At 42.9% G+C, this 25,974-nt stretch overlaps 1 protein-coding gene across 12 annotated transcripts in view; it reads left to right on the forward strand.

Annotated features, from left to right (window-relative positions):
- The window catches only part of LOC123696589 (obscurin), a 168,913-nt gene extending 149,823 nt beyond the window's left edge, over positions 1–19,090 (forward strand). For all 12 annotated transcript variants that reach the window (XM_045642962.1, XM_045642946.1, XM_045642954.1 and 9 more), the window contains one exon: positions 18,622–19,090. In XM_045642962.1, coding sequence (XP_045498918.1) covers positions 18,622–18,771 — 150 coding nt within the window. In that variant the 3' untranslated portion in view covers positions 18,772–19,090. The remainder of the gene's footprint in view (positions 1–18,621) is intronic.
- Positions 19,091–25,974: the final 6,884 nt, after the last annotated feature.

A 25,974-nucleotide genomic window follows, 5' to 3' on the forward strand; every position in this document is an offset into this window, starting at 1 on the left:
CTGATACCGACTATATTATAAAATATAATTATTATTTATAATAAGTAGTTACAGCCCTATAAATGTACATATTATTTACTATTATAAAACAGAGCGTAGCAATGACATAATTAAATCATAATATTTAATACAATCTACAAAATTTATGATACAAAATCATTGGCCGCTTTGTTTGGCTTATTTAACCTCATGTTGGTAACTACATAATATAATAACTTTGGCAGACAGTGCACGTACTTAGCACCGCGTAGCTTTAGTGTCACGCTCTGCTCATGTCACACAGATTGACTAGTGCCTCGCTAAGCAAAGCCCTATACACCAACGCGTAGCCTAAAAACTCGCAAACCATTAACTTAAGAAACTATTGCATTACCACCGATCCCTGATAAGTATGCGAATACTGAACCAAATCTGCCCGTTCAAAATGGGTTAAAATCTAGTCTGAAGGACTAACTTAATACAAGTAGGTGAAGCTATTAAGAGCATGTTATAAAGAGAAATCATTAATTATCAGAATATCATTGTTTGTGTCATGAGTAGGTATATAAGTAGGAATTATCATAATACAATAATTTTGTACACGCTAGGTTTTTTCCTAACTAATAATATCCGTTTTACAATAATTATATACTTACTCAAATACATTAGAACGCAAATATTTTGTCGGACACTAATATAAATTTTATGAAAATTATAACTTTAGACGTCAAGCGTCTGAGTAGGTACACCCAGCGCTGGCGCTTGGTAATCTGTTTAGCAGTATAGTTACTGCGCATTACAACCATAGAAAATATACTGGTACAACACATTTGACATATTAGCGCGGCGTCAGGTTAGTGTTACGTTTTAGTTATGTGCCTTGACGTCGCGTACGTACGCTTCCTATGTGTCAAACTCAAAGCCTAAATCTGGGGGCACGGTAGTGCCCCCGCCAAGACGAGCCAAGCGAACAAGCGACGGGCACTACCTACCTTTTCTCGAAGCGCTTCGACGTTTTTTTGAACCCTCATAACTTGGGTTTGGATTATGCTAGATCAACAAAATTTTCGGGATATATTGTCAATAGCGGACTTATTGAACTTAATAAGTTTTAATGACATTAGCTTTTATACTTCAGATTTTATTTATATCTAAAAAACGCTAATTTCGTCACTGACTCACTGATGATCATCAAAATTCTTATGGTATTTCCTAATGTCCTAGAAAGCTGAAATTTTGTATGTAAGCTAGTATTAGCACACAAACAACAAAAAAATTATAAAACTTGTAACTTTCCTCCCCCATCCCCTTAAACTAGGGGATGGGAGATTGTATGAGACCTGTAATTTTAAATTAAATTTTGATGACGCTAGAGGTCTAATCTAATAATCTAAAACTTGGTTCCCCTAGATATATATATGTTTGTTAAAAAAAAATTAAAAGTTTAATCGACATATAAAATTTTGTTACAAACAACTTACAAAAAGAAATGAAATCCCACCAAAAACATTTTCATGTAAAATGTTGCCAAGACGAGCCCATATGACTCGCACTGTCAAAAAGTTATCAGATCTCATGTAGAGCCAAGCTTCTAACACTACACGCCCTAACTCTACAAGACCTCACTCCACAAACTCTACACCTTAGTCAAAATATGTGGCTTGGCCGTTCGTTACTACAAGAACTATTGTATAACACAAAAGTTATGATCAGTGAATTAATTTTTCACCTTACGCCGATGTGAATGTAGCGAAATGGCCAAGCCACATATTTTGACTAAGGTGTAGAGTTTGTGAAGTGAGGCCTTGTAGAGTTAGGGCGTGTAGTGTTAGAAGCTTGGCTCTACATGAGATCTGATAACTTTTTGACAGTGCGAGTCATATGGGCTCGTCTTGGCAACATTTTACATGAAAATGTTTTTGGTGGGATCATGTTTATCGCTTACGACTTGAACAAAAGCAAAACGTAACGTAATTAACATTAGTAATCTACCTCCCTTATTTTTATAAATTCTAAGAATAATTATTTAAAATTATAAGTCTGACCTTTATCCTCGTCGCCAAATGTAGATACGAGTTCACACTCGTATACGCAGTGGATGGGAATGGCTCGTTACGTCGCCAGTAGCTAGGGTAAACACACGTCCGCTCACGCCCGAGGCTGCTGCGTGACTGTCTCCCCACTACCCGCGAACCCGAGACATCCGGGGATATAGTACCTATACTTTACTCAAACACTACAGTCAGCAATCCATTCAGCATGATCATTATGTTCAAGTGGCCGTTCCCATAAATTAGCCCAGTAGTTTCGAAGTTCACTTGGAGTCGGGTTTCTGCTATTGTGATGAGTAGCTTGTTGATTATGCAAATTCCTGTAAAACTGTTTTTCGTTATTAGAAAATAAATTATTTTGTACCTTACGTAGAGTACATGCTGTATACCTTTTTAATCTTTGTGATGCTACTGATAATTTTTGTTTAAGTGTATCTAATACATGTTCGGGTTTATTATTTTCTGGTTCATAAGTTGCGTGCGTTTTATAACTTTCTAGGATTTTATTTACATGTTTTATTACTTTTTTACTTCTATTATTATTTATATACTGCGTCAATCTGCCTATGTTACTTCTCAAATCTTCTATCCTCTTTTCTAATCTTCTTTGCCAGCCTGGCTTGTGTGTTTTATTTCTAGCTTGTGTATTATTATTTAGTGATGGTGTTTGTATTTTAGATCCGTTATACTTCGCTGCTGTTAGTGCACTACAGTAAATTATTGTCTGTAAAGACATAAAATCGGTATCGCAGTCTATATGTTTGGGCAAGATAACTTGGTTTAGATACTGCACGGCTGTGTTTAATTTTTTTGTAATTTTTTGTTTTGGTATATATGAACGCTCTGTAGGACTTGTTTGTAAATAAATGCTAAGGTTTTCGTTAAATACGGTATCTATTTCTTCAATTGATTGCAGGTTATTTTGTTGTTGTTCTTGAGTTTGATTAGTCGGTTCATCATTCAAAATTCTATTCATATATGATAAATTATTTTGTTCGTTCAGCAATTCTACAGTGGTTGATCTAGGCTCCAGTAATCGCGATGTCATATTATGTGTATCTTCTGTTTCGTTTGTATTAGTAGGCTGGCTAATTAAACATCGGTCGTGTGACTCGTGATTGTTTCCGTTCGATAAATTTGGCTGTAAAGTTAATATTTGGGTATTTTCAACACTATTTTGGTTATAATTAGTTATTCCTAGCTCCGCTGCAACTTCTTTCTTAATATCTGCAATTTTTTCTTTACTTAAGTATCTATTGTTGATTATAATCCTTCTTTGGTCAGCTACTCTCTGTTCTGATATGTGCTCAAGGTGTGGGAATTTTGAAATAAAATCTTGATGCATTTGTTTTCTATATGATGTTTTATTAGTTTCTAAATGAGTAACCCTAAAATAGCTGCGAATTATGGTTTCGTTATATTCTCGTGTCCATCTCATTCGTTGTGATTGTTCGTGTGTAGTTGGTTCAGTAGGATTCGAGTATTGATTATTACTAGAGTTTTGTGTTAAATCATTTTGTTGTTGTTGTACTTCTTTAGATATTTCAGCTATTCGTTCATCTGATAATAATTTATTTCGGACTATGGCTCGTCTTTGATCTCCTATACGTTGACGGCTTACTTGAATGTGAGGATATCTGCTAATGAATTTATTGTAAAGAGGCTCTAAATATGTTCTATTGTCTTTTCCTAATGCTGTAATTTCTAGATAGGTGCGCATTATGTATTCATTCTTTACTCAGATGGATTACTTCCTACCTGTCCAACCGTAGTCAGCTTGTTGCTCTTAATGGCTCATTATCCTCACCTGTTCTAATACCTTCTGGCGTCCCGCAAGGGTCCCATCTCGGACCCTTACTCTTTATCGTATTTATCAATGACCTCATCGACAACTTAAAATGCCCATCTCTTATGTATGCTGATGACTTAAAGGTATTCTCCACTGTGGCCAATATTCAAGATGCTTATATACTACAAAATGACCTAGATTCTATAGCGAAATGGTGTGAACTTAACCAAATGACCCTGAACGTTAATAAATGTGCTGTTATAAGCTTTACGCGAAAGTTTAACAAATTAAATTTTAATTACAGTTTTAGAAGTCAGGTTCTTCCTCGTGTTTCCGTCATTAAAGATCTCGGTGTTTACTTTGACGATAAATTGTCTTTTAGAAGTCATTTCGATGATATTATCAATAGAAGCTCTCGTCTCCTTGGGTTTATCTCAAGGATCACGAAGGGTTTTAAAACACCATCTAGTCTTTTACATTTATTTGAAACCCTGATTCGTTCAATCGCACCGCACCGCACTATACAATTCACATCAAACGCATTGAACGACTTCAGAAGCGTTGCTTAAGGCTGGTTTCTCTTCGTTACAACATCGGTCGAAGTGGATCTAGCTACGAAAGTCTTCTTGAGAAATTTAATCTTGTCTCGTTGGAAAAGCGTCGACAGAGGCTAGAACTCATAACACTCCATAAAATCGTTCACTCATCTATCCACTCTCCGTCACTACTGTCAACTGTTAATTTTAATGCTTCATTTCGCTTCCGGACTAACAAAACTTTTTCTTTACCTTTAACCAGGAATAATACCTCTTTTTATAACCCCATATCTCGTTTCTGCCGTTTGTACAATGACTTATCCACAAGATTCCCCGATCTTGATATATTTGATCATCGAATAAACATATTCAAAGAACATGTCTGTCGAATCTTGAAATGATGTCCTAGTTTTGTTGTAATGTATTGTGTAATGTAACCATTATTTTTATTGTCTTTCTTTCATACATGTAATATTGAATTATCGAATTTTTAAATACGAATTTATTGTAATACGCTTTAGATAACTTTAAACTGTATCCCATTTTAGTATTGTAATTGTACACATTTTGTTGGGCTGCGATCTGCTCGTAAAATCGATGTGGCGCCTATGGACCCGGCAAGATCGTGGCCTGTTGTGTGTATTAAATTGAATAAATAAATAAATAAATTCATTTCTGTTGACCACTTTCTGCGCATTGTTATTTCACTTGAGGTGGGCACAGTAATACCAGCGCTATCTGCTGTCTGTGCAACATCCACGAGTGATAATGAGGGATTTGATAATGAATTTGGGGTGATTAAATTCTGTCTGCTGGTGGTAGTTTTATAAATAATATTGTGTTGCCTTACTTTGGTCCGATTACGTAACTTATATGAGAAAGTTGATGATGCATTAGTATGAGATGAACATATTGATGAAGGTGATGTTTCTTGTAATGACATTGGCGATTTAGTGGGACTGTAAGCTGTATATGTCGTTATATTAGAGATAGGGGAATGATTAGATGATGAAGATAAACATGAAGGTGATAATGATTTTTCGGCTGTCGTCGATTTTTCGAGGGGAACCCGCCTGTTCAGTCCCCCGTCGCCAACGGTTCGCATGCTGTAGCATCCAGCGTTGGCTCCAGATGCGCCCCGACGCCCTCCGGGTAACGACCGTAGGTTGTATCTTTGTCTGCCGCCTACCTCCTCCATATTTGTTTCATTATGTTCCCACGAGTAGCTAGGGACGTTCGGTCCACCACGGCAGAGCCCCGCGTTCACCGTGGCATGGGTAATTTAAACCGGATTTCCCCTGGTCTCCGGAGTTCGCAAACTAGCGACTAAGCTCCCCTTAGCCATGCATCCTTTGGCGCTTGCTGTTTCACCTTGGATTGGGCTGTATCTCCTTTGGTCTGGTTTCTCGTCTTAGGCCTATCCGGCATGAGTAGCTCTACAGGCTTAGCCCCGAGAGTCATTGAAACACACAAGCCCCATCACGTCGTCAACGTAGAGATACGGTGATGGGGTTATTATTATTATTTTTTTTTAATGCTTTGCATTCTCAGCTAATGTTCAGCTGGTATTAATAGAATACACGGGCGTAAACCAAGTGTAAGCTATATAATTATATTTTTATAGTTGTTGTCTATCATTCATTCTCTGTCTGAAGAAATTTGCGTACTATTCTACATGTATTTAATATTGCCGCCTTTTATTATTATGTGTATCTCAATCCATAATACTCGGGTACCATCATAAGGAAGATACCCGGTCCTTTGGAAGGCTTACGTGGGGACACGTATCCAACACGCAGAGGCCCTTTAGAGAACTTTACTGTGTTCTGGGACACCAGCCGCAGCCTGCCCATGACTGCACTATAGAGATACAGTCCTAGGCAGTCCGCGGCCGATGTAGGACTATTTCGAGATATGGAAAGCAAAATAAACTGGGCTATGGAATGGGATGTTAAATGGGCCGGTATTTGGGGACTATTGGAAACTATGGCACCTGCCTTTCTACTCAAAGAAAGTAAAGCTACACTACCACTCACTGACATCGGGTTTCTCGGAAACTACGCGGAAAGTTGGGGGGATTTCAACGTGATCGTGTAGAGGTGCGCCGAGTGACCACCGGAAAAATATTGACATCTCCAACACCCTGGACAAGAGAGTGGACCCCTGGAGGTGCGCAAAAACGGTGATACCTGGAGGGGGGGGTGTCTGAACAAAAAATGCTCAGAACTGGTGGCGATTACCAGGGGTGGTGGAAAAATGGGGATTTTCGCGAAAACAAGATGGCCGCCGTACTTTGCCAAAATCGCCGTTTATAAATCCTTACGTCTCAAATTTGGCACACGTGCTCTGTTCGAGCTGGCAAATCGATCGGTGCCCCGTTCGAGTGGCTCCGGGCCCCAGTTTCCGACTTTCATACAACGCAAAATCTAACGGCCCGCGGAAACGATGCGAGTTGGGTGGGGGGTCCCGGAACTAAAAATGATCACCACCCTGGGACGCTACTAGGGAGCCGTAGTGGGACGCTCGATTTTGGAATTTTTCCATTTTTGGCGCAAACATAAAAACGTAAATTTAGCCGAGGTGGTGCAATAGAGAAATAAACCAATGACGCATTCATACTCGCCCAGCTCCCAGGATATCCAGAAAAATCCGAAATCTTGAACTTTCTCACAGCCCGCGGAGACGGTCAATGGCCCGCGCAAACGGTAGCAGCTACATCTGGGGTGCTCAAACTAAACTTGTAGTAGACCTCGAGCAATTACCACAGATAGTGAAAAAAATTCAAAATGGCGGAAAAAATGGCCGCCGCCATACAAATTCTAAAACGGCCATCGCTGGGCCGATCACGCTGAAACTTGGCGCAGGGGCTTTAATCGAGCCTCACATTGAGTTGGCATACTCATAATCGAGTTTCCATCGCTGGTTTCCGAGTTTCATACAACGCAAAATTCGACGGCTCTCTGAAACGGCGCAAGATAGGTGGGGGGTGTAGAACTAAAAAATGATCAGGAAGATGGGGTGCTACCAGGGCAATCGAGAAATTTTAAATTGGACGTAATTTTTTTAAAAAAAATGGCCAATTTTTCAAAGCAAGATGGTGGCGCCGGTTCCGTCACGATAGGTCTGAAAATTGACTTCTGTGCTTTGATTGGTCAGATTTACAAAACTGCATACTCAGAATTTCTCTCAGACCCCCGGTTTCCATTTTCCATACATCACGAAATTCAACGGCTCTCTGATCTGGTGGCACTTAGGTTGGGGTCACCAAGGTAAAAAATGTTTAAAAACTTGGTCCGCTTCCAGGCACATAAAAATTTTTGCTAAAAAGCGAATTTTTTTTTTCGAAAATTTTGTATGGAAATTTCCATAGTAGGAAGGGTAATTGAATGGCATCGGCAAAAGACGGCACCGCGGGCTGCTTGCTGCCCGCGCACCGCGCAACTTCGAGGGTTGACAGCCTCCCGGAGTAGAAAATATTTATTAACTTTTGAACTACCGCACGAGCCAAGCGAGCGAAGCGAGCGAGTCACGGCAGCGGCCAGCGTAAATATTCAAATAGGTAGCGAGGAGCGAAGCGACGAGCGTGTTAGGTTAACTTTTGAACTACTTACCGCACGAGCCAAGCGAGCGAAGCGAGCGAGTCGCGTCAACGGCCGGCCTAAATATTCAAATAGGTAGCGAGGAGCGAAGCGACGAGCGTGTTAGGTTAACTTATGAACTACCTACCGCACGAGCCAAGCGAGCGAAGCGAGCGAGTTGCGGCAGCGGCCGGCCTAAATATTCAAATAGGTAGCGAGGAGCGAAGCGACGAGCGTGTTAGGTTAACTCTTGAACAGTTTATTATGAAAAGTCACTGCCCGCTATCGATAAGACGTTTCAAAAATTTTACCAATATTTGAATAAGTAATTTATAAGCAGAAGACGGCACCGCGGGCTGCTTGCTGCCCGCGCACCGCGCAACTTCGAGGGTTGAAAGCCTCCCGGAGTAGAAAATATTTATTAACTTTTGAACTACCGCACGAGCCAAGCGAGCGAAGCGAGCGAGTCACGGCAGCGGCCAGCGTAAATATTCAAATAGGTAGCGAGGAGCGAAGCGACGAGCGTGTTAGGTTAACTTTTGAACTACTTACCGCACGAGCCAAGCGAGCGAAGCGAGCGAGTCGCGTCAACGGCCGGCCTAAATATTCAAATAGGTAGCGAGGAGCGAAGCGACGAGCGTGTTAGGTTAACTTATGAACTACCTACCGCACGAGCCAAGCGAGCGAAGCGAGCGAGTTGCGGCAGCGGCCGGCCTAAATATTGAAATAGGTAGCGAGGAGCGAAGCGACGAGCGTGTTAGGTTAACTTTTGAACTACCTACCGCACGAGCCAAGCGAGCGAAGGGAAGGAATCACGGCAGAGGCCGGCGTAAATATTCAAATAGGTAGCGAGGGGCGAAGCGACGAGCGTGTAAGGTTAACTTTTGAACTACCTACCGCACGAGCCAAGCGAGCGAAGCGAGCGAGTCGTGGCAGCGGCCGGCGTAAATATTCAAATAGGTAGCGAGGAGCGAAGCGACGAGCGTGTTAGCATAGCTCTTGAACAGTTTATTATAAAAAGTCACTGCCCGCTATCGATAAGACGTTTCAAAAATTTTACCAATATTTGAATAAGTAATCCCACCAAAAACATTTTCATGTAAAATGTTGCCAAGACGAGCCCATTTATGACTCGCACTGTCAAAAAGTTATCAGATCTCATGTAGAGCGAAGCTTCTAACACTACACGCCCTAACTCTACAAGGCCTAACTTCACAAACTCTACACCTTAGTCAAAATATGTGGCTTGGCCATTTCGCTACATTCACATCGGCGTAAGGTGAAAAATTAATTCACTGTGCATTACTTTTGTGTTATACAATAGTTCTTGTAGTAACGAACGGCCAAGCCACATATTTTGACTAAGGTGTAGAGTTTGTGAAGTTAGGCCTTGTAGAGTTAGGGCGTGTAGTGTTAGAAGCTTCGCTCTACATGAGATCTGATAACTTTTTGACAGTGCGAGTCATAAATGGGCTCGTCTTGGCAACATTTTACATGAAAATGTTTTTGGTGGGATTTCATTTCTTTTTGTAAGTTGTTTGTAACAAAATTTTATAAGTATGTCGATTAAAGTTTTAATTTTTTTTTAACAAGGAGTACCTATACATATATATATCTAGGGGAACCAAGTTTTAGATTATTAGATTAGACCTCTAGCGTCATCAAAATTTAATTTAAAATTACAGGTCTCATACAAACTCCCATCCCCTAGTTTAAGGGGTTGGGGGATGAAAGTTACAAGTTTTATAATTTTTTTGTTGTTTGTGTGCTAATACTAGCTTACATACAAAATTTCAGCTTTCTAGGACATTAGGAAATACCTTAAGAATTTTGATGATCATCAGTGAGTCAGTGACGAAATTAGCGTTTTTTAGATATAAATAAAATCTGAAGTATAAAAGCTAATGTAATTAAAACTTAATATTTTCAATAAGTCCGCTATTGGCAATATATCCCGAAAATTTTGTTGATCTAGCATAATCCAAACCCAAGTTATGAGGGTACAAAAAAACGTCGAAGCGCTTCGAGAAAAGGTAGGTAGTGCCCGTGCGCTTCGCTTGTTCGCTTTGCTCGTCTTGGCGGGGGCACTACCGTGCCCCCAGATTTATAAGCAGTTTCGACTGACTGTAGAATCGCTGTTAGATCGCTGACAGATGTTACAAATGGAAAGGAAATTCGAATGCATTTTCAAATGACTGAAGATTTCTGCCCTGGGATGAGCCGCGAGCTGCTTGCAGCTCGCGCAACACGCACCCTCGAAGGTGAAACGCCCCCCGGAATAGAAAATATTTGTATTTGAAATTTATAAGCACTTCCGATTGACTGTGGAATCGCTGTTAGCAGATAATAGCAAATTGACGGGGAATTTTAATGCATTTTCAAATGACTGAAGATTTCTGCCCTGGGATGCTTCGCGGGCTGCTTGCAGCCCGCGCACCACGCACCCTCGAAGGTGGACAGCCCCCCGGAATAGAAAATATTTTAATGGGGAATTTATAAGTACTTCCGATTTACTGTGGAATCGCTGTTAGCAGATAAAAGCAAATTGACGGGGAATTTTAACGCATTTTCTAATGACTGAAGATTTTTGTCCCTGGGATGTACCGCGGGCTGCTTGCAGCCCGCGCACCATGCAGCCTCGATGGTGGATAGCCCCCCGTAATAGAAAATATTTGAATGGGGAATTTATAAGCAGTTTCGACTGACTGTAGAATTAGTGTTAGCAGATGTTACAAATGGAAAGGAAATTCGAATGCATTTTCAAATGACTGAAGATTTCTGCCCTGGGATGCTTCGCGGGCTGCTTGCAGCCCGCGCACTATGCTCCCTCGAAGGTTGACAGCCTCCCGGAGTGGAAAATACTTGAATGGGGAATTTTTAAGCATTACCGACTGACTGTAGAATCGCTGTTAGCAGATGTAACAAATGGACAGAAAATTCGAATTTATTTTCAAATGACTGCCCTTTTGCTTCAACTCAGGGGCAAAAGAGGCTCGTGGGCTGCTTGCAGCCCGCGCACAACGCACCCTCGAAGGTCGACAGCATTCCAGAATATAAAATATTTGAATTGGGAATTTATAAGCACTTCCGATTGACTCTGGAATCGCTGTTAGCAGAAAATTACAAATGGACTGGGAATTCTTACGCATTTTCTAATGACTGCCCTATTGCTTCAACCCAGGGGCAAGAGGGGCTCGCGGGCTGCTTGCAGCCCGCGCACAACGCACCAGCTAGTCTATAATATAAAAATGAATCCCAAAATGTGTTGGTAAGCGCATAACTTGAGAACGGCTTAACCGATTTCGCTAATTCTTTTTTTATAATATTCCTTGAAGTTCGAGGATGGTTTATTTATTTATAAATACTTTATTGCACTTAAAGATAACAAAACAAGAAATACAAACACTTAAATATAACTTACACTAAGTACAATTGGCGGTCTTATCGCTTAGAGCGATTTCTTCCAGACAACCTTTGGTACAATAGAGGAATAAATACCAAAATTCATAAATGGGTATGGTTCTTATATAGAGAAAACGTGAATATGTACCACGGGCGAAGCCGGGGCGGACCGCTAGTATAATATAAGGGCGGCCGTACACGGACCGCTTCAAGCAGTTGAGACCGACCGCTTGAAGCCGCGACCGCGCGGTGAACTATAGGCATTCATGCACCGCCGTACACGTGACGGCTCGAGCCGTCGCGACCGCTTCAAGCCGTCAACTGCATGACGAAATTCCACTGTGCCGTTGACGGCTCGCGAGCGGTCGTGAGGCATACACTGACTGCTCGAGCCGTTGACTGCGCTAGAGCCGTCGACGGCTCCCTATACCCCTTTTTTTTTTTTTTTTTTTTTTTATAGTGGGGAAATCTTCCAAAGATACCCACTGCCCCCGGGGAAGGAGCCGTGGGTTATGTCGGATTCCTACCGACTAAAACCCCACTGTGTTCCGTCGAGCCGCTTTAATGATGGGGCCGCGGGTATTTGTTAGAATTCTTCCGCGACCCCCTCGGCGGCAGCCCATCTCTAGGCCAGGCGCAAGCCAAGAACAGGAAAGATGGTTTGCCTGCTCTTCCCTCCCGTTGGCGGCATGAGCGGAACACGTCTCAAGCCGCCTCACCGAACCGGACGATGGATTACATTCCCCGTTCCACCGCCCGGCGCCCTTCATCAAGGAGGCACGTTACGACCGTGTAAAGCGGCCGCAACACGGCGACGACGCCCAATAAGACGTCTGCGCCGGATCGGGTCCGCGTGAGGATCCCTCTCGCGCACCCGCTCTGCCTCCTCTTTCTGCGAGATCACGTTCTCCGAGAATGCGATCACCGCACGCCAGGATCTGTCGCCATCCACCATTGCACGAACAACGGAGGGTAGAGAGAGATCCGGCCCGATAATCGCGACTAAGCGAGCACGGGGCTCGGCCCACGCGGGGCACACGGCAAGAGTGTGATCTGCCGTGTCCTCCGGGCAGGCACACCAGTGGCAGACCATGCTGGGCTCCCTCCTCGCGACTTTACACAGGTACCGCCCGAAGCAGCCGTGCCCGGACAGTATCTGTGTAAGGCGGAAGGTTATGGCCCCGTGCCGCCTGTCGCACCACTCTTGGAGGACTGGACGTATGGCCGCGACCGTCCTCTCACCCGCGCTGGGATCTTCGAGCCGGCGTTCCCACTCCCGGAACCGCCGCTCGACAGCCTCAGCCCTCCACTCCTCTACTTCCTCATAGGAAGGATTCACCCCATGTGACCTAGACGCCGAGACGCGCCGATACACGTCCGCTAGCATCTCGGCGTCCAGATCCCATGGCGGCGTTCCGGCCATTATGCAGGCAGCCTCAAAAGACACCGTGCGGTATGCCCTAACTACTCTGAGCGCCATGACCCGCTGCGGCCTCCGCAAGAGGGGTCTGGTACGGGCGCTCAGGGTGTCTGCCCAGATAGGGGCCCCGTAGAGGGCCATGGAGCGGATTACGCCAGTGTATAGCCGACGACACCCACCCCCAGCGCCTCTAAGGTTTGGTAGCAAACTTCCCAGTGCCCCGGCCGCCCCTACAAGACGGGGGGCGAGGCGACGGAAGTGCTCCGTGAACCTCCATCGGCTATCCATCACGATGCCTAGGTATCTCATGGTGGTGGTGACCCTGATAGCTACCCCACCGACCCGAATCTCTGAGCCCGCGCTATGTAGCCTCCGGCGACCGGGAAAGAAGATGGCTTCGGATTTCTCCAGCGCCACCTCTAGACCCAACCGCCGGATGCGGCACACCACCTGCTCAACTCCCGTGGTAGCTAATAAAGCTGCCTCCTCGTATGTGGCCCCACGCGCAGTCACCAGAGTATCGTCGGCGTAACAAGTTACGCTAACACCTGGGAGGTTAGTGGCGCGCAGGACCCAGTCGTACCCGATGTTCCACAGGAGAGGCCCGAGGACCGACCCCTGTGGGACACCGCACGACACTTCCCTCTCACTCCATCCATCGCGGGTTGGATACGCAACAGTCCTATCTGAGAGGTATGACCGCAGCAGTCGCACCATATAGCCCGGCACGCGATGATAGTGGAGAGCTTGCAGGATACTGCCCCACGGCAAGGTGTTAAACGCGTTGGCGATGTCCAAAGACACCGCCAGGAGGACTTCTCCACTAGCAGCCGCATCTTCTGCGGTGGCTCTCACGCGAGATATCGCGTCGAGTGTGGACCGACCACGGCGAAAGCCGAACTGGTTTCCGCTGAGGTCTGGTCCCACTCCCTCCAAATGGTTGACGAGGCGAGCTGCGAAAACGCGCTCAAAAAGCTTGCTCACCTCGTCAAGCAATACAATGGGCCTGTACGCTGAGGGCGAATCGCGCGGGCGCCCCTCCTTTCTTAGCAGGACCAAATTCCCTGTCTTCCACCTACGGGGAAATTGTCCCCGCTCAAGGCAGGCCGAAAACAACCGCTCCACCCGGGGCCCGAGGGCTTCCAACGCTAGCACCCACGCTCGGCCAGGTACCCCGTCAGGTCCAGGAGCAGTGTTCTTCCCTTTAAGCCGCGTAACTGCCGACTCCAACTCCTCATGGGTAACGGCAGGGATTTCTTCTGCAAGCTCCTCCTGTGACGCAGGTGGCGCCGCCATCGGCGGAGGAGAATATCTTCCCCGGTCCGGGAACAGAGACACCACAACCTGTTCTAGCAGACGGGGCTCGAGAGACTGAGACAGGGGCGGAGCCCACGGGCGGAGCTTCTGCCTCACCCGTTTATACGGCCGACCCCACGGCACTCGGTTCAGACCCTCGAGCATCTCTTCCCATGCTCTATCCTTGGCGCTGCTGATTGCCTCCTGCAGAGAGGTAACGCACTCCCTGTAGGAGGCATACAGTTGCGCTTCCTCCACTTCATCCCGTCCACTCCGGCGCCGGTGCCTGGTGTACGCCCGCCTCGCAGCCACGCAGGATGCGCGTAGCTGGGCAATTTCGGCGGACCACCAATACATCGGTCTTCTGTGCGGATTCGGGCGTACTCTGCTCATAGCCGCATCACACACCTGCGCCATCGCATCAGCCATCCGCGCTGCATCGTCCTCTACTGTTGCGATCCGCGGTGCAGGGATCCATGCCTGAACTATGGCGGCCTCAATTAGGAGTTCCCTATCGAGACTACGAATCGACCAACGCGGACGTCCATCATTTAGGGAAGGCACACCGCGAAACGCGGATGGCGCAGAGACGCTGAAGCGGATGTATCTGTGGTCCGATAGCGTTTCTACGTCAGTAACAACCCTCCAGTCACTAATTCGCCTTGCAAGGGGGGGGCTAGCGAAGGTGATGTCGACGATGGAGCCCCCTCTTTGCCGCACGCATGTTAGCTCACTCCCGCGATTTACGACCGAGAGATCAGCTGCGACCGCCCAGTCCTGCAGCACCGCACCCCGCGCATTTCTCACCGATGATCCCCATGCCATTGATTTGGCATTGAAATCTCCGGCCAGAAGCACGGGCTGCGGAGGAGCGAGGTCAATCAGTTCCCCCAGATCTGCCAGGAACCGCTCGAATTCATCCAGGCTACGGTTGGGAGAGAAGTAGACCCCGATCACTGTGTTACCACTGATCGAGGCCGAGACACAACCCCGCCGCCGGACTACCCTTTCCATTACTGTGCCGCCCTGCGTTACTAGCGTCACCAGTCCATCCAAGTCGGCCGCCCAGTTGTCCCGGGAAGGCACGAAATAGGGCTCAGCCACCACCGCCACATCTATCCGCCACTCTGCCAGACTCTGGAGCAAAAGATCCTGAGCTCCGGCGCAGTGGTTGATATTGCCTTGAAGGAAATGGAGTAGAGCCATTACTATGTCTCCATTTCGCTAACCGTCACATTCGCCTCGGCGGGCGCGGGACAAGGAAACGGTGCGGTACCTGGACCATCGCGTCCCTGATTTCCTCTTTTCCGCTTGGGAGCCTTGCAAGCCGGGCCCCCGAGCCGATGGCCTGCCGGTAGCTTGGCCTCGGAACATAGAACGCAGCGAGCGGCGGAGGCAGAACATTCCCCGGCCTTGTGGCCTGTTTCTCCGCATCGGAAACAGACGTTGCTCCTGTCTACGGGCGAATTGCATGCGACTCTTACGTGCCCCACCTCCAGGCAGCGGAAGCAACGCTGCGGCTTCACCCTGCCAAGCGTGACACTTGCAGAGATCCACCCTACTTGGACACGGCCCACCTGTGCCACCTTCTTTGCCGCGGCTATCGGGCAGCTCACCCAGGCTGAGGTCGAGCCGCGAGAGCCCACGCGCAGTCCACTACACTTGACGTGTTCTGTAGGGCATTCTCCTGCCCGAGAAATCGCAGCCACGACATCTTCAACAGCCGCCGAGTCGTCCAAGCCGATGATGTGCACTTCAGCGCATTTCACCGGCCTGGAAACCTTGACGGTGCCTTCGTCCCAAATCTCCCGCAGCTTTGCAGCGAGAGCATCTGCCTCCTTTGAGCTTGCGGCACCAGGGATTTCTAAAATCCTTGCTCCAGTCGCGGCACGCTTGAACCGCAGCGAACCTACACCGATTTCCGCCAGATCAATCTTTTGGCGTGATCCAGCCATTATAGAGGCATAGGTGACGCCTCGCTCCTCTGCGCCTGGCTGCAGAGCAATTACGACAGCCGAGGACGAAGGATTACGCAATCTCTGCGCCCTCGTGCGCTCCCGCACCGGCCTCTTTTTCTTTTTCGCCTTGCCCTTCTTTCCGACGACCGTCCATTCCTGCTCCAGCCGCTGCTGCAACTGGGGAGCAGAAGAAGTGGGGGGCACAGCCTTGTCAGCAGGCTTGGTCTTATCCGGCTGCCGTGCAGCCTTCTCCTTGCCCTTCCCCTTGGCTTTTGCAGCCGGACCCGGTTTTGCAGGCTGCGCAGCAGGCTGTTCCGGCTTTCTCGCCTTTGCTGGTGCAGCACCTTTTGCTGGCGCCCTATTAGGGGGCTTTGGCGACGAAAGAGGAGGAAAGTCCTCGGTTGGGGCTTGCCCAACCGCCATTCCCTCAACCCTGCCATCCCCCGCCAATGGAGGCCTTACACGCCTTTTTGGAGGGAGGTCCAACGCTTCCAACCGGGCGTCCACCATTCCCCCAACCTGCCGCAAAATCTCCGCGGTCAGATCAGAGTCCACGCGCGTTTGCTTGGGCTGTGCGGCCTCTATGATGGCCCTCATTTCTCCCATCTCTTTTCGGAGGCCCGCGACTTCCGCCTGTAACTGACTGTTCGCAGCTTGCAGCTGCCGCGTCTCCTCCGATACAGTTCGCTGAGCAAGAAGCACCACCGCTTCTTGAATGGTGTCCGAAGCATCCTTAAGCGAACGTTTAAACGCCACCCTTAGGTTCGACGATTTGGCGCGCACCTGCTCGATGGCATCCAGGCTCTCCTCTATTCGACGTTGGAGGGCTGCGGTAGAATCGTCGACAACACGTCCGTCAACAGATTCCCCGGCGCGAGAGGTACCGGCTCGAGAGGCTCGGGAGACCTGCGTTTCCTCGCTAGCCTCGAGCTCCGATTCCCTCCTAACGCGTGACAGGGCCTTCCTAGCGGATGCCATGTCCGCTAAGGTCTTTCTTGCTGAGGCTGTACCCACACAGAACCCAGCTGGTGCAGCCCCCCGCCCTTTGCCCCTTTTCGAGGCTTTCTTGGCCTGCCGTGTTCGGCCTTCCTCCGTGGAGGAGCCTGAGCAGCTCGCTCCAGAGGACCGCTTACGCTTGGCCCACAGTCTATCCTCCTCATATGACTGAACCGTCATGAGACTGTCTACGGACGTTGCCGTGGACAGCCCACTAGTTCCAGTCTTTCTCCTTCTGGTTTCAACGCGCCCCGTTTGGGTGCGCGCCTCCACCCCACGTTCCGTTTCGCTAAGCTTATCGACGTCCATGATTTGCTTGCCAGTGGTCAGTCCAGTAGTTTTTGCCACCGAGGAGGCCTGGGAACCCACCTCCTCAGTGTCGGTAAATTTGTGCAAGTTTTTGCCCCCCCCAGAATACGTGGGGCAGCCTGAGTTGGACTCAGGGAGGGATTCTCCACTTTTGGTGGTACCCTCCTGGGGTAGTTTGTTTTTTATACTTGCTTCCATCATCTCCTCCTTTCCCCTCCAGTTTGCAGTACGCCTGCCGGGTTAAACCCGCCAGCCGCTATCTAGGGCTGGGCCCTTTCGGCTCCATAGCGGCCTCATCGGCCCCAACCCCAGTACTAGGTGATGCTGCGCACATACCATCACCTAGGAGTATTATTTAGCAGCCCTCCGGCCTCCTCGCTGGTTTTGGTCCGCGCCGGCTGAGCAGCCGGTACCCCCCATATCTGGGGGGCCTGCCCCTATCCGCCACCTGGGGACGCGCCCGATGGGAGACCAGAAACTCCACACGGGCTCCCTATACCCCTGAAAATCAATGACTTGACTAGTCAAAAAAATCAACGGCTCGAGCGGTTGGTAGCGTCTACAACCGCTCGAGCCGTTGATTTTTTTTTTTGACTAGTCAAGTCATTGATTTTCAGGGGGGGAGGGAGCCGTCGACGGCTCTAGCGCAGTCAACGGCTTGAGCAGTCAGTGTATGCCTCACGACCGTTCGCGAGCCGTCAACGGCACAGTGGAATTTCGTCATGCAGTTGACGGCTTGAAGCGGTCGCGACGGCTCGAGCCGTCACGTGTACGGCGGTGCATGAATGCCTATAGTTCACCGCGCGGTCGCGGCTTCAAGCGGTCGGTCTCAACTGCTTGAAGCGATCCTTGTACGGCCGCCCTAAAATATGAAAAGTTGAAAATATGAAATGTACCTGATTGTTAGTGTCAATGTAAAAAAACTGAATATGCCCAATCTGGTGTAATGTGAAAACATAGTGATAGCAGCACCCTTAAATAACTTAAATTTATACATCAACTTGTTTCGGGATTAGTATAGATAAATAAAAGGGGAGATCGTTTGGTCAAATAGAGAGTAATTATTAATCGAATTTTAACTGAGTCATATACTATAGTCATAGTCATACAGCTTTAAGCTTATTATTTAAGTCGACTTCTGGTAAAAGATAAGATAAACTAGATTTTGTAATTCTTTATTATATTTAAACATCACTTCATTAATCTGTACAGTACATAATTTTTTTTATCAAAAAGCCGAAAATAGCGACAGTACAGTCTTCATTGGTTCTGAAATAAATCTTTAATCCATACTTTTTTGTGTACAGGAGTTCTCAGAAGCATACCACGAGCGCAAGTCCCGCGAAGCATCAGAAGCCGACTCCATCACAGCGGCCTTCGGTAACATCGCACCGCGACACCTAACCCGCTCCAACAGTATACAAGACGAATTGCAGACTAACTTCTCAGCGCAATAACGATAGATCGAATATCATGTTATCTTCAAAATTTTCCCAAATTGTTTGGTTATTTTATACGAACGGTTTTGAAAAATTGTGAATAGATTACTTTTTAATGTCATACTCGTCAAGTACAAAATGAACGCACCCTTAGTGGCTGTCAATGTCAAAATCAATTTTTTTGGCAGTTTTTCAAATTACTCGAACATCGACAACATTTTTTCACGTTTTATTCTTCATTATTCATGTAATAAGACTTAACGACATTTATTTGTAAATACACTAACTATTTATATGGAGTTGTTGGAACTTGTTTAAAATATACAAATTTACATTGTTTGGATTTTTTATTTATTTTATAATTATTTAATTGACTGAAAACTTACGCACCACGTAACCGCGACACTCGATATCTAGTCAAGATAATTTTGTTACGAAATAATTAATTGTTAAGTATAATATTTTATTGTATACTTTTTCTATTTATACAAGTTACAGTGCGACATAAAAGAGATGAAATTAATTAATTTGGAACTAATTTTTTTTCATTATCTGGCAACCCTGAATTTTCAATGCAGCTGTCAAATTGAATAAAAATTTGTTGTTTTTTTGGTGAAGTTGAGAATTCAATTGTAATTTTGAACAAGAAATTTACTCAAAAAAGGAGAAATCATGAAAAAGGTTAAACGTAGCGGTGTCCGTGATGCCATATTATATAAAGTTTTTATTCGGTGTTTCCTGTGGGTGTTTCTCATAATTTCAAGCTCAAAAACGAGAAAAATATTTGGAAAACGTTTACAAACGAGCAGCAGATTATACCGGTGAGATTCCATTTATTTGTGCTCAGTACTACGTAAAATAGAATAGTGCAGTAGTGACGAGTGTTTAATGTACGTATCTATGGCGATTATTACGTTTTTGAAAAAGCAAGGAACCTAACTGGTATACCTAAAGTTGGAAATTTTGAAAAAACTTCATTTTGGCGGCAAGAGATGAAACATGTGCCAATCGATAGTACATCAAAATACAAATAGGAAAATACTCTTTGGTAAAATGTCGTAATTGATACGGTTTCGGAATAAATAAGGGTTAAAAAAAATTTTTTTTTTTAGTTTTTTGAATTATTTGTTACTTCTTACACTTAAACGTTAAGACAAAGCATATACAACTTATAATTTGTAATAAAAGGGTTTCAAAATGTTGTATTACTATCAAAACGAAAGTAATAAACCAACTTTGGGCTAGGGTGACGCACGTGCGGTGCGTCACTTATCGACAACCGTTATCGATATGGTTAGTTAAAACTCTTATTTATTCCGAAACCGTATCAATTACGACATTTTACCAAAGAGTATTTCCTATTTGTATTTTGATGAACTATCGATTGGCACATGTTTCATCTCTTGCCGCCAAAATGAAGTTTTTTCAAAATTTCCAACTTTAGGTATACCAGTTAGGTTCCTTGCTTTTTCAAAAACGTAATAATCGCCATAGATACGTACATTAAACACTCGTCACTACTGCACTATTCTATTTTACGTAGTACTGAGCACAAATAAATGGAATCTCACCGGTATAATCTGCTGCTCGTTTGTAAACGTTTTCCAAATATTTTTCTCGTTTTTGAGCTTGAAATTATGAGAAACACCCACAGGAAACACCGAATAAAAACTTTATATAATATGGCATCACGGACACCGCTACGTTTAACCTTTTTCATGATTTCTCCTTTTTTGAGTAAATTTCTTGTTCAAAATTACAATTGAATTCTCAACTTCACCAAAAAAACAACAAATTTTTATTCAATTTGACAGCTGCATTGAAAATTCAGGTATGTACTTACTAAGAATAATGAAGAAAACGACATTAAAAGAAATTAATACTTTATTTTTTAAATGCTTTCACTGTAATATTACATTTTATATAGGTACCTAAAGCAAAACTGTCCGTGCACATAATTTTCAGTAGAAACTTTTGAAAGCCTGAACGTAGGGCTCGATTCAACGCACTTTCACCACACTCACGAGGACTAGAAACTTCACACGATTATCAACAAAATGAACTAAATAATAAGTTAATAAACTTCACGTATAGTAGCCGCCATTTTATGACAGAATTAACAAAATAATATTTTGTGATCTGCGAATTGCGATGTACTAACAAAATATTTTGTTAGTCAATGTTACCAATTAATAAATCATATTTTACACTTTTCATGTTAATTAATAAAATGTTTTCAATATAATTATTAAATCACACGCAGTATTTTTTATGTAAAATATTTTCCTGAATTAAAGTTCTATAGGATAGTGAATTAAAAATCTGAGATAATTGTTCTAATTCATTTAAACTTTGAAAATAGGGAATATAGAAAGGTTTTCATTTATCTTATTTTACTACATTGATTTCTTATAGACAACACTGAGAAGCTTTCAGAAAATGTTGCAAGTTTATTAATTTGTTACCATATGAAAATATGAAACGATTAAAATCGCAAAATTATTTAATGGAATTTAAAAAAAAAAGGTAAGCTTCGCATTCGATCTATTAAAATAAAATAATGTTTCAAGAATAACTGCCATTTATTTAAATGTCTCTAAACAATTTCCGATAACTTTAGAAAGTGCGATGCCATCTTTTGGGGATTTAATATAAACTGATTTAATACGTTTTTACACGCCAAAGTATAGATGACGTCGCTTTCTTTAATAAATGTCAGTTTGTTCTAGGTGTCCCCCCCCCCTGGATAACATGACAGATGTCAACAGCTGAGTGAACATCAGCTCTTAGTTTTAAATTCAATAAAATATATTATATTCAATAATTAGTGGTAAAAACAGTAATAATTAGTATTAGTTAACTATATTATCAACGTATGTGTATTAATTTATGTGAAGTACGCATTTATGTGACTGAAGCAACGTTTTGTACCTATAACGTGGATGTCAACGGCAACGGAAATTCAAATTCGAATTTCTTCGATAAACCAGGGGAGTACTAGTTCTAATATATCTACTATTTTTAACAATATACACAACATTCGCATTCATTTTAACTAATAACACTGCTCATATTTTATGAGTAACGTCACAATAAATACACGAGCGCATAGTTATCGTCTCACTTTGCTTGACAAGTTGGAAGCAATTTAGAGGACAAAAACTTATAGCTCCAGACAAAATATACTTCATTTTTACAAAAAAACTACTATTTATCTATTCACTATCTATCTAACACAAGTAAATTTTAGTATAATTGCATCATAAATACAATTTTTTAACATCTATTTCACCTGTTTCAGCAATTAAAATTACAACATGCTGACCCGCAAGGCATTGGCCAAAGACATGGAAAACAAACTAAAGGCCACACTACAGGATTTAAAGGCTTCACAATCCCTGTGTGAACAACTCTTGCTGGAGAGAGAGGAACATGAACTTGAAATCCAGAAAATAATTAAAAAGAACACAAGTTTGAAGGCCGAACTAGCTGAACTCCACACTCAATATATGGACAGCCAAAACAAGTGCACAGCCCTCCAAGACATTGTTGACAGCTTCCAACAGTGTTCCAATGACCACGAGAAGGCTCTCAGTCGTATCGTTGAACTGGAATGCAGTTTAATGGAGGTTCAAGAGGATAACTCCAAGCGGCTATGCAATTCATCCAACAGTCTTTATGGTGAACTGGTTGAATGTGAACAGTTAAGTGGCTTTGAAAACAGTAGGAACATTAAGTTCAATTCACATAACAAATTGAAAAAATATCTTAAATTATGTAAGTTTATAAAACGTACAAAATCAATTATTAGAAATAGATTTTCATGGAAAAATGTAGTACAATTACAAAATAAAAATAACAGTCTTGTGAAAGAGTTAGATAGTTATCATAGGGACTTAGAACATTATAAAATGTTATATGAAGTAGAAACTTCTGAACTGAAGGAGAAAATAGACTCATTAAATGGCACATTAATTGACCTCAAACAAAAATATTCGGCTGCCCAATTACAAATTAATGAACACATAAAAGAGGCAGATTACTTAATAAAGTTGAGCAATGAAAATATGGATCGCTTCGAGTCTCTGACCAATAACTATGTATGTAGGTGTTCCATAAGTGACAATGAGCAACCGTCCCACCGCCCCATAAGTCCATTGACTGCACTGATATACATAGTATTCAATCAACGGCAACAATTCCATCTACTAAAACGAAACATCTTTCTATGCAGGAAATTATTGTGTTGTCAGATAATATAGGTCAGGGATTTGGCGCTTTGCTTAACAATTTGGGGCATAAAGTAACTAATTTTTGTACTCCTAATAGTTCATTTACATATATCATGAATTCATTAGATAATTTTAGTTTTAATGAAAATAGTATTGTTATTATATTATATGGAGATAGTTTTAAATTAAAAAAACATGACATTGATATAGGATTTCAAAAAATGTTAAAAATTAGTAGTGAGACAAAATGCAAATTTATGTTGTGTACATTACCATATTTGCCTGGTTTGACACAAAATCAAAATAAATTTATCTATAATATTAACTTAAAATTATATAATTTAACAAATCATCATAGTGATGCATTTATATATTTTGACCTTAATTCTTGTACAAAATCTTTTTGTTTGACAAAGGATACAGTGTATCTGCCATTTAGATATAAGCGAGAACTTGCTATGTTAATAGCATATAATATTAACCAGTCTGGTACATGTTCGGTATCAGACCATCGATCTACTATAATTTTATGTAGTAGTAATTATATACATCAACCTAGGTTAAGTGTTGACAGACAATCTAGCCCTAAGCTAGATTTAAACTAGTATATAAGACAACAGCTAAGCAGACTTTTTCCATTGTGCATCAAAATATTCAAGGCTTGGCTAGCAAATTGTTAGAAATAGAATTGTTTCTGAATGATAACAATATTAAAATATTTTGTGTAACAGAACATTGGCTTAAACAATGTCAGTCGTTAGTAAATATTGAAAATTACAAATTAAAAAGTATATACTTTAGGACACAGGCTATTCACGGAGGTTCTGTTATTTTTGTACATGATAGTGTAAAATGTAAAGAACGAACTGACATTGTTAGTCTTTCTGTAGAACGGACCATTGAACTGTCCTGTGTGGAGCTGGAGCGTTATATTATTGTTTGCGTTTATAGACCCCCTTCCAGTGACTATAATATGTTTGAGACAGTCATGGAAGAAATATTAAAGCGTCTAAGCAGGAGTAAAAAAAAAGTTATAGTATGTGGCGATTTTAATATTGATTTACTTTTACAAACACAAACGGCTACACGAATTGTTAATTTATTTCAGTCATTTAATCTATATAAACTTTTTAACGAACCCACACGAATTACACCTACTTCTGCAACCTGTATTGATAATATTATATACTGTGACTGCATCTGTTTAGAGAAAAATATTCTCAATACATTGACTTCGGATCACTGTGGCCAGAAAGTAGTTTTTGAATGGGATTGCATACCTACATTTAAAAGGATTAATGTTAGGCCTATAACTAAAAAAGGCATTAATAAATTTAGGAATAATATTAATAAAAACCTGCCCATACTAAATGATCAATCCTTTCCTAATAGTCCTTGTGAAATGTTTAAAAAATCTTTTTAATTTAGTACATAATGAATTTGAAAAAATATTTAAAGTTAAATCTTTAAATATTACCAAGGATTTACCATTTAGTAAATGGGCGACAGCTAGTATACATATGTAGGTGCAGGAACATTCTTTATGAATTATAGGGTATGAAGCTAAAAAATATAGTAAAGACCCATCTTTCCTTAGTTATGTTAGAAATTACTCAAAAATTTTTAAAAAAGTTTGTTTTACTGCAAAGCGTTTGTATATCAAAGATAAAATACGCGACTCTGGTAATAAAGTTAAAACAGTTTGGTCTATTATTAACGGTGAAATGGGTAAAAGCAAATCAAGTAATACCATAAAACTTGTAAATAATGACAGGGTTATTGACAAAAGTGCTGATGTTGCGCTTGCTTTTGAAGAATTCTTCAGTAGTGTCCCTGCTACTATTACTAATAGTTTAAATTCGTCTTCAGCACTTGCAGAAACCTTTATGAGGGACCATGTTGCGGGGTGCAGTACATTATTTGAATTACGACACTTAACTGCTAGTGATATTGTTACTGCCTTTAAGACGCTTAATCTAAAAAATACTTGCGATCTTTGGGGAATGTCCGTAAATTTAGTTAATAATATAATAGAAAATATTGCGAAAAATTTAGCTTTCATATTTAATAAGTGTTGTGACTATGGTACATTTCCTAATTTACTAAAGCTTAGTAAAGTTATACCTCTATTTAAGAAGGGCGATCAAGAAGACTGTAACAATTATAGACCTATCTCTATTTTACCAACATTAAGTAAGGTATTCGAGAAGTTAATATTAAACCAATTGAGTAGTCATTTTGCATCTAATAATTTACTGCACACCAAACAGTTTGGTTTCGCAAAGGGGCGCTCAACCACAGATGCTGGAGTTGCACTTCTAACACATATATATAAAGCATGGGAAAACTCAAAAAATGCTCTGGGGATATTTTGTGACCTCTCCAAAGCATTTGACTGCGTTGAACATTGTACTTTGTTACGTAAACTTAATCACTATGGAATTAAAGGAAAAGCCCAGAACCTCATAGCGTCATACCTGTATGATAGGATACAGACTGTAGTTGTTGATGGAGAACGTTCTAGCGGTGCGTCAATTAACATTGGTGTTCCACAGGGGTCAATTTTAGGTCCCTTCTTGTTCTTGGTATATATCAATGATCTTCCCTATTATTTGCAGGATAGGTGTGAAATAGTTCTGTTTGCAGATGATACCTCATTAATTTTTAATGTGGATAGGCATGACCCAAATGTTGACGAAGTGAACAGTGCTCTTTTACACATATCTGAATGGTTTACTGCCAATAATTTATTATTAAATGCCAAAAAAACCACTAAAACGTAAAAAAGTTGAACAGAGATATTACCTTGAACGGGGAGGTATTGCATCCTACTGAGTCTACTGTATTTCTAGGGTTTACATTGGACGAGAAACTACAGTGGGGAGCCCATGTCAACACCGCTGCAGGTAAGCTCAGTTCAGCTGCATATGCAGTCCGAAAAATAAGGCATCTCACCGATGAAGATACGGCTAGATTGGTTTATTTCAGC

This window comes from Colias croceus, chromosome 1, assembly GCF_905220415.1.
Source record: "Colias croceus chromosome 1, ilColCroc2.1".
Classification (NCBI taxonomy): Eukaryota; Metazoa; Arthropoda; class Insecta; order Lepidoptera; family Pieridae; genus Colias; species Colias croceus.